Below are 9,408 nucleotides of genomic sequence, written 5' to 3'. Positions count from 1 at the left end.
TCCAGTTCACATTCTAAGATTGAAAGTCTTAGTAGGTGACAATGATATAAAAAGGCTTTGAAAAATAAATAATCAAGGCATGGTAAAAACTTTCCAAGACAGTTTGAATATGAAAACCCATCATGAATGTATTATTCTATAAAAAAAAATAGTAATAATTAAAAAAAAACTGTCAATTTAAACAGAGTGAAAAGAGCTAAATTAATATATCACATACTAATATATTTAAATATTTATTTGTATGAACATGAACATTATTTGTTGTTGTGTCATTTCCAACACAATTATTATTATATATATATATTTTCAAAATCTGTGTATTTGTTTACCAAGTAGTTTTTGTGAAAAGCATGTAGAGAAAAATCAAGGTAAATATTAATTGCCCAACAGATTTTTTTTTTTTTTTTTTTATGTGCCTCATTTCCAGTCCAGCTGTATTAAATAATAATAATAATAATAATAATAATAATAATAATAATAATAATAAATAAATAAATAAATAATAAACGAAAATAACTGAAATTTTTATTTAACACAGATAAAATGCTCAAATGACAAAAGAGTCTGATATCTTTCAAAAAATGTCTAAAGTGTAAAAATGTCATTTCCACCAACATAATTTCCATGTGGACGAAATGACTGTGGGCGTTCGTTAAAATTCGTCTGTAATGCACGTGGCTGCTGTTAGACACTGTTATTATTAATCAAATTATAGTGGCGTGTAAGCGAGTGCCACAGGGCCGAAAAAAAAACTACGAAGTTAACTGTGGGGAAACTGCGTCATCTTCTAGAAACCTCAGCATCAAATATGCATATGGAGACATGTTTGAACATGAATAATGAGATCTACCACTAAATTAATCATCTGTGAATGGCTAAACTTAGAAAGGTTACCTTAGCTGTCAGGCACGTCACGACGTCGTCGCTAGACTTGGGTGTGTCACACCTGTCAATCAAAGTCGCTTCTCTCTGTGACGACTGACTAGTGACGACTAGCGGGAGGGTGAGAGAAACGAAAACCTCCCTTCTGCTTTGATGACAGTATGCTTCTGTAATCTTCAATCTCACCAACTTTCTTTGTAACTAATCATTTGTAAAAAAAAAAAAAAAGCGACGCACAGCTTTATCTGCTGAAGTGCGAAAGGATTTTTTTGTGTGTTGCTGAAGGCGTGTCGTGCATCTGTGTTATTATGCTAAAATCTCTCATGTGATGTCTTGATATTCCCGCCACTAAGATAACTGTAACGTTATATCAATGGTAAGTTTTCATTCACAACTTTAGCAGTGTCTTTGTACTTTTTTCATGAATCGGACCTTGATATGACAATTGTTTTGATATCACACTGTAAGACAGATGGCTGGACAAAACTCGGAAATCGAGCTTGATTTGATCAAAACTGGGGAGAGAACCACGTTGGTAAAAGCTGGTAAGTTAAATAAAAACCGACACGCTCCAATAATTATCTAACAGACTGAAACAATTTTGGTTTGGTGCATGACATATTGAGAATAATGTTTTCTCACTCATTTTGAGATGGTTATTGATTGAAGGATGCAACAGTGCATTAGCGTTCACAGCAGTTAGAAATAGGCGAATCTTGTCCCCTGTCTTAATGGATCTGTTTTTAAACCCCCCCCCCCCCCCCCCCCCCCCTTTTCACTGTGACTATCCCTTTTCCCATCTGGTAAATCCCCCCAAATTGTAGTTTTTATGATGGTGGGGTATACACAAATAAGGTTAGACTGGGGCTAGTTTTCACACTGTCTATAACTCCATTGATCCCCACATTTACTTATCAGAAAGATTTGTATTAGAGATTATATCATGCATAAAATTATGTCTGAACGCTGTGATTGTGAACAACTGATAATGGCACACCTGAGAATCTGCTCATTTCGAGGCTGCTGTTTAAATCCTGTGACTGTGTTGTCGAAGAGCATGTGCTCTCTTGTAATAAAACACGAAAAGATTAATCTTCTACATCTGTCATATCATAACACATTCCCTTCACGAAGCGAGAACACAGTGAAGAAACCACAGAACTTTCTGGAGAGACAATTCTTTATCCCCTTTTCTAAATTATTCAATCTGAAGGAGAGAGAGAGAGTGAAAAGAAAAAAGGCCAATACAGCCCAAAGTCATTTTCATTTGTCTTTCCCCTTCTCTTTTTTATTTTGGACTAACAATGCAGATTCCTCTACGGAAAATATGTCCCATGTGTTAATTAATCATAAGACATTAAATGTTAAATAAAAGAGAGAAAAGCACAATGAATAATTCATTTAGGATAGGTGGAAGAAAAAAATAAACAAGGTAGTGCAGCCAAAGCAATGATTCATTAATAGTTTGCATTCAGATCTGGCAGATTCATTATTGAATGATTTCTGGGCTTACTTTGAGACCAGTGAAAGCACAGGAACACATCTCAGCATGTTTTCTAGAAAGGCCTTGATAAACATTGCTTCAGGATGAAAGAACTTTTGAAATGAGAACTGACATGGTGGATTAGAGAACATTGATTCTTCTGCATATATAAAGGTGGATTTGTTACTGACAGGGATGTTAAAAGTGATGAATTTGAGAACTGCAAAAATTACACTTTCTCCTTTGACCAGTTAAATGTGCAAAGATAAATATATAAGTAAGCATTCCAAAACTGTGTGGAGAAAATAATAAAATGTGGCTCTGTGGCACTTTAACAACAATACTGTTTGTATGAGTCGATTGACCAAAATGTTGGCTTCTGGCTCAGACAATGGCATGTGTTTGAGATGTGAATATAGAGTGCAATAATGCCCGTCCACTTTTTCAGAGACCTTGGTTCCAGAAGTAATTTTCCCTTTCATTTTTCCCTCAGGGATTTTTCAAAATTCTTTTGTTAAAAGAGTTATAAGCCATGAAACAAACCAATCAGCTATGCGGATACATTACACACTTTGATTTGAAGCTAAAAAGACTGTGCACTTAATGGCTTTAATGAGGACTGCGGATGTGGAACCTGTGTGGAACCATTATTTACTCTACACTCTTACAGTGAAAGTGAATGGGCACCAGGGCAGTAAAGATCCAAAAAGGACAAACAAAACAATTTCCCCATACAACTCTGAAACTAAATTCAAACTTTTCTGAAGTCACATCATAGTTTTCTGTGAGTAAAATACATTTTGTCATTATCTTGTTTTGAAAACATTGTGGTCCCTGTTCACTTTCATTATATGGATTTTCTGCTATAAAAATCTCCTTTTCTGTTTTCTGGAAGAAAGAAAAACATACAGGTTTTAAAATTATGACAGAATTTTCTTTTTTAGATGACTTGTTATGCTTTAGAGGATTTTATGAAAACCTTTTGTATAATCTCACTTAGTACAGTAGGTGAGTGTAGATCAACCATATCTTGCTCAATATGCATAAATGTAAACATGCAGATTATTCAAAAACTCTTGCTCTTTTGCAGTAACGGAGGCATCCAGCACAGCACCTAGGAGGCTCTCGCCAATTCCTGAGCTGGATCTCTGGGAGAAAGAAGCCGAAACGGACTCTACAGAATTCACATACTCCTTATGCTCAGTGGACAGATACAGCACTGCCTCCTCCTCTGGCAGCTCCCTATCTGACTCCCAGGAGAGAGGAGGTGAGTCATGCATCATCACACCTGGGTTTTTGGATTGGACAGCTTCCTCATTCCCAGACCACCATAATGCCCAAAGTGCTCTAATGAATAATAATTACAACTTGAACTGCCACTGTGAATTGTCTTGAATTAAAATACAAATTTTCTCTTAAATGAGCTCTGAGTTTATACACTATCTTGTTTAAAAAAATCCTTTGATTTTTTTTTTTTTTTGCCACAAGCATATAATTATGCATTTTAAATAGTAAATTATTAAAATCTATCTATAATTTAAAATGAAAATTAAGGAAAAGCATGTGATTTAATAAAACATCTGCATGTTTTATTATCTGAATTAAGCAGCACATTTGATTAAACTTACATTTAGAAATAAATTATTAAAGCCATGTTCAGAGAGCTCTTTTGCTTGACTTTTATGATTCAACAGCTTTTTCAATATGAAATTAATTAGAACAATATATTTCCCCTCATTCAGCCAGTAGGTTCAGATTAGTTAATTAAATTTTTTTCAATTTCAATTTATTTATAAAGCACAACTAAACATAACTACCGTTGACCAATGTGCTGTACGAAGTAAGCAATCATTAACATAATTAAAACAAAGACAAGATCACAGATAAAACTGCAAGACTCAAGGCAAAGCAAATACAAATCATGAATAAGAAGATAGATCAAATTAAAATGATTTTAACCTAGATTTAAAAATGGATAGTGTAGGGGCGGTTCTGATTTTTGTTGGAAGACAATTCCAAAGTCACAAAGGGGAATGGGTAATCAACACAATCTCTTTTTTACTATCATTCAGACTTTAAAAATGTAGGGACATCCATGATTTAATATCCAAAAGACAAGTCATCTGCATAAATATGATAATTTCTACCATACTTTTAAAGATAGATCCGAAGGGAAGCATATACAAGGAAAATAACAATTGGAGCTAGAGTAGAGCCTTGAGGGACCCCACAGGTCAAAGGTACAGAAGAGGAGTGAAATTTACCAATATTAACTGAGAAACTTCTATTCGTAAGATAAGACTGGAACCAATTTAGGGCTGAACCTCTAATGCCCACTACCTGTTCTAAGCAGGACAGATGAACACACAAAAGCAAGTCTCAAGTCTCAAGTCTAAAAGTACTCCTGTATCTCCAGTCGGTAGCTCAACGAATGTCATTAAACGCTTTTAAAAGAGCCATCTCAGTGGAGTGAAATTTTCTAAAGCATAAATTTTGTAATTGACCAAGAAACTTTGAAGTTGATTGAATACTACTTTCTCTGTAATTAATTGAGTTAATATAGGAGTAATTATGTCATAGTGTCGAGGTTTACACATGCATTATGATGCCTTTCCTGGTAAAATATTCAGAGGTTCTAATTCCTACTCTTATGCTAAGGTAAGGAAAGGGTATTTTGTCCCGTATTATGCTTAGATCTACTTAGGCCCAATCTCATTTCTACGCCAAAAACATTGGTGCATCTCCGTTAAGGTAGGAACTAGCGATTACATATTATGATGTGTTAGTAATGGTGTCTCGTTTCTTAGGGGAATATTTAGACCCCTGTCCCTTGCCACTTTGTTTCAAGGGCCATGTGGAAGAGGTAGACATAGTGGTAGGTGAAGGGGTTTAAAATAGAATTGGGATAGGGCCTTAAATCTTGAAAGCCCCATTTGAAGCTTGGTTTATTTATTTGTTTTTTTTTTTACACAAAACCCTTGGCTGTGTGGAAACATTTCTTTAAAACAGACCATCACATTAAGTCGACTACACTTAAATCCACCCAAATATTTTGATTCTGTGTCATCCCCCTTTTTATGTAATCACCTGAAAGTGCCTGGAAGGGAAAAACACCTATACAGATGGATGATAATTGATCATCTCCACACAGCTCTATTCCTTCTCTCTTTGGAAGGAAAAGGTGGTTCAGTAAATTATGCATGTGTACAGAAGTGCCCAGCGAGAGCTGGGAAGCTTTTAAACTCTTTATACAAGAGGTGCGGACTGACTCCAGGTCATTAAGGGCCTTTAAGTGTCTATCCCCATCAGCCGAGATCTCAAGGTAAGAGTTTTCAAAGCAGCATTTAAGTTCTATAACATATGTAATACTCTATGGGCTTTTTAAGCTATTGGCATGATGGTGCCATGTCATTATGAGCATTACTGATATCATTCACTCATCACACATCATTGTGCTTTTTGACATATTATGTGACAGTAACAGCATGTGTGTTAGACAGATGTGATAATTTCCATTCTAAATGGATGCATGTTTTGATGTACTGTAGTATTTACAGTAGTGATAAAGCCTGTCTGTTAATGTTTAAAATTAATTAAAAATGTTTCAGCAATATCATAACTTAGCTCTGCTAGAGACGGCCACTCAAAAGCAGTTTTTTTCCCCAGTGCAGTTTCTTTGTAAATTACAAATGTTAAAGGGTGTTTTTTCAATGTAAAGACAGAGAAAAGTCTTATAGGTTTGGAATGACGTGAGGGCAAATAAAAGATTTTTTTGTGTGAACTATTCCTTTAAGAGGGAAGACCAAGAATGATGACTCTCCAAATCAGACAACTCCAAAGTTGGTTTGAGTTCTGCAATGAAAAACACAGACATTGATGGTTTTTATGGAATGGGCATGTAATCACACTGTTGTTTCATCAAAATGTGAAGTAAACCGACAGTAGACAACTGGAAACATTTATTTTCTAAAAATAACTTACATAAATCTCAAAAGAATGCTCTCCTATGTCTCTGGCTTTCAACATCTACAAAAACAAAAAACAAACATTATTTTACTCCTATTAAAAAATAAAAAAAATGATTTGTAATTATGAAGTTCACTTGCCTTAAACCATCTTTCCCTCTCTTCCCGTTGAAGCTGAGAAAATTGCCTCCTCCTCACACAAGCAGGCTTCTGTGTCCTTAATTTCAAAGCTAGTTTGAGTTCGGCAAAGAAAAAGGGGACATCTATGGTTTAAATAAAATAGCAACATGTAATCATACTGTTGTTGCATCAAAATGTGAAGTAAACAGGCAGGACACAACAGAAACATTTATTTTCCAAAAATAACTCTCATCAGTCTCAAAAGAATTAAGTTATCTTGTTTCTGGTATTCAACATCTAAAAAACAAACATTCTTTTAGTCTTAGTAAAAAAAAAAAGAATAATAATAACATGATGGAATTATGAAGTTTACTTGCCTTAAACTCATCATTGCCTCTCTTCTGAAGAAGCTGAGAACACCGCCTCCTCCTCACACAAGCAAGCCTTTAGAAAACTAACGTAACGTTACATTCAGTTTAACTGTGAAAAATAAGATAACAAATTAACATGACCAAACTGTAACCATAACCATCTATTAACACCTCAAAAAGTGCAGATATTGTAAAATCTTATGTAAATATGACATAAGACACTCACGGACGTTATATTAAAAGTAATGTTAACTCTTCCGTTCAGTAAAAGAGGCCGTTACGACTTCAGTTTCTGAGGCGAAAACCGCATCCGCATATTTTTCAATATAAGCTCTTTTATTTCCACCTTTCATGAAACCTCAAAACACTCCCAGACATAAACAATGAATGATAACTTTACATTTCAAATCTTTAATTATCATAATGTCTTTCATACACTTCTCACTTCTTTCACACAGAGAAAATGGCAGCTTCTCGCACTGGCGTCATCCGATGTTAACGTGACGTGCATTCTCTATTTCACGTCTGCGTTCCCAACCCAGTGCCGCTGGGTTATTATTCCTTTTAGGCAAGTCATGCCACTTGGCCGCCATTTTGGCATCGCCTCCGGGCAGCTATTTCAGACTAACAAGACCAGGCTCCTATCTAAATGAATGGGCATAGAGTCAGAACTGCACTTTCACTGGTCACCGTGGCATAAAAATTACATGTATAGAAACAGCAGTAAAATATAATAAAAATCTCTGAAAAATGTAGATGACTTTGCCCCAATATAACGTTTAAAATGCCTTTTTCGCCACAGTTTATACTTTTACTACGCATGCGCAAGAGTTCCTCAACTGTGCGCATACGTCAGTGGAACCAAACGATAGGCTTAAATGTTTCCCGGCTTGACTGTTAAAAGCAGATGATTGGCTTTCTAGCGGGAGGAGTGGGACATGGGCATACAACCGCCATCTTTGCCGTTACGGGTTTTCCTTATATATTTGTATTCAGGATTGAGGAAGTGGCATGTCTCTTATAAATTGTCTCTGGTTATGATCAAGACCAATTTTCAACCCAAACTTGGGTTAAAACAACCCAACATCCTACCCAGTGGTCTCAACCCAGCATTTGGGTTGAAAAAAGACTGTGTTCTTTGATGAAGGAAAGAACTACAATTCCATGAAGCATTATGAACCTCATAATCAAGTTAAAACTGACAGATAAATATCTAACTATTGATTTAAAGATACTGGTTGTGCATATAGAAAAAAGTTTATTGCAAATATATATATTTAAATGAAAACCTTGGAATATAAAAGTGCTTTTAGTTGGAAAAACAAAACAAAAATTATGTTGTAAAGTTTGAAACTAATCACACTTTTATTTTATTACATTGCCTTGGCAAGAAGCACTACACATGGCCATTTTTTTATTGCATCAGTACTTTATTTTTTTCTTTTTATTTGTTCTGGCCTTTTGTTTTCATGACATATCCCTGTTGAAAAAAACAACAACTAGCAACTGCTCAGGACCAAATAAGGATCTTAAACCAGCTCAATCATGGTGCCATGCTTCATAAAATACCTAACAAGCATATGCTGTTTGTTGTTGTTGTTGTTGTTTTCAACAGGGATTGCCAGCATCTGAAGCATCATGTTACTGTTAATTAAACAGAAAAGCTACAAGTGTACTCTCCATTGGGAAGGTTTTACATGCTTCTTCTAAATACACTTTCTGCAGATGTGAATAAAGTATAGATGCTTTAGCATTCCCTTTTGACTATCCACAATCCAATCATTTCTTATTCTTGTTGTTCAGAACTCTGTGCCGGGATTGTGCTGAATTGTCTCTTCTGCCGATTCTACGACTTGTTCCTCATGCTACCTGAAACATTGGAGCGAGCTGCTCACTCCATCTGCCCTGCCTACATGCTTTTCTCACCACCCGCAGAACCTTCGCATAATAACAGCTGGAACTGCAGTTGTGATTTTGACTGTGGCCTTACAGACGCCTGCCACGAAACAGGGGAATGTCTTGAACTAGTGATGGAAATTTCTGAGGTTTGCTATCACTGAGGTCCCTGCAAAACTGAAGATATTGCTTTTTTGGGAGAAAACTTTTCAATTCCACATCACTTTGAAATGAAAAAGTTTGTATTTCTATCCCAGAACACCACGGTCTATGCCAAAGCAAGCTACAGAAGTAAATGTTAATTTGGACCTACAGTATCATAATCAAAATAAGTCTTGGAAAATAAATGTTAACATGACATTAAAGGGGTGATATGATGCGATTTCAAATTTTCCTTTCTTTTTGGAGTGTTACAATCTCTTGGTACATAAAGAAGATCTGTAAATTTGCAAAGACTAAAGTTTCAAATCCAAAGAGATATTCTTTATCAAAGTCTGCCACGCCCCCCTAAAACGGCTCATTCAAATACGGCCCCACGTCTAAGCCACTATGTGGAAATATTTGCGGTGGTTTCAGTAACCGAAGTTAGTGTTGAAGCAGCCATGTCAGGGAGGTGCTGTGTGTATCTAGGCGAAAGCAAAAGCACTTTTTTTGGCCCTCCGAAAGTAGATGCATGTAGGAATCTTTAAAA

At 35.7% G+C, this 9,408-nt stretch overlaps 1 protein-coding gene across 2 annotated transcripts; it reads left to right on the top strand.

The window, feature by feature from the left end:
* The first annotated feature begins 939 nt into the window (after nucleotides 1-939).
* mdfic2 (MyoD family inhibitor domain containing 2) lies at nucleotides 940-9,408 on the top strand. Of its 2 annotated transcripts, none has more exons than XM_026214716.1 (4): nucleotides 940-1,258; nucleotides 1,355-1,427; nucleotides 3,456-3,632; nucleotides 8,625-9,408. In XM_026214716.1, the coding sequence occupies exons 1-4, from the start codon at nucleotides 1,256-1,258 to the stop codon at nucleotides 8,879-8,881; spliced, it is 510 nt and encodes a 169-aa protein (XP_026070501.1). In that variant the 5' UTR covers nucleotides 940-1,255; the 3' UTR covers nucleotides 8,882-9,408. The 2 variants fall into 2 exon arrangements, with proteins under 2 accessions (XP_026070501.1, XP_026070502.1); XM_026214717.1 differs by having other exon boundaries at nucleotides 1,351-1,427.

The sequence above is a fragment of the Carassius auratus genome, chromosome 31 (genome assembly GCF_003368295.1).
Source record: "Carassius auratus strain Wakin chromosome 31, ASM336829v1, whole genome shotgun sequence".
Classification (NCBI taxonomy): Eukaryota; Metazoa; Chordata; class Actinopteri; order Cypriniformes; family Cyprinidae; genus Carassius; species Carassius auratus.
Note: the sequence above shows the minus strand (reverse complement) of the source record. Positions and strands in the feature narration are given on the sequence as shown.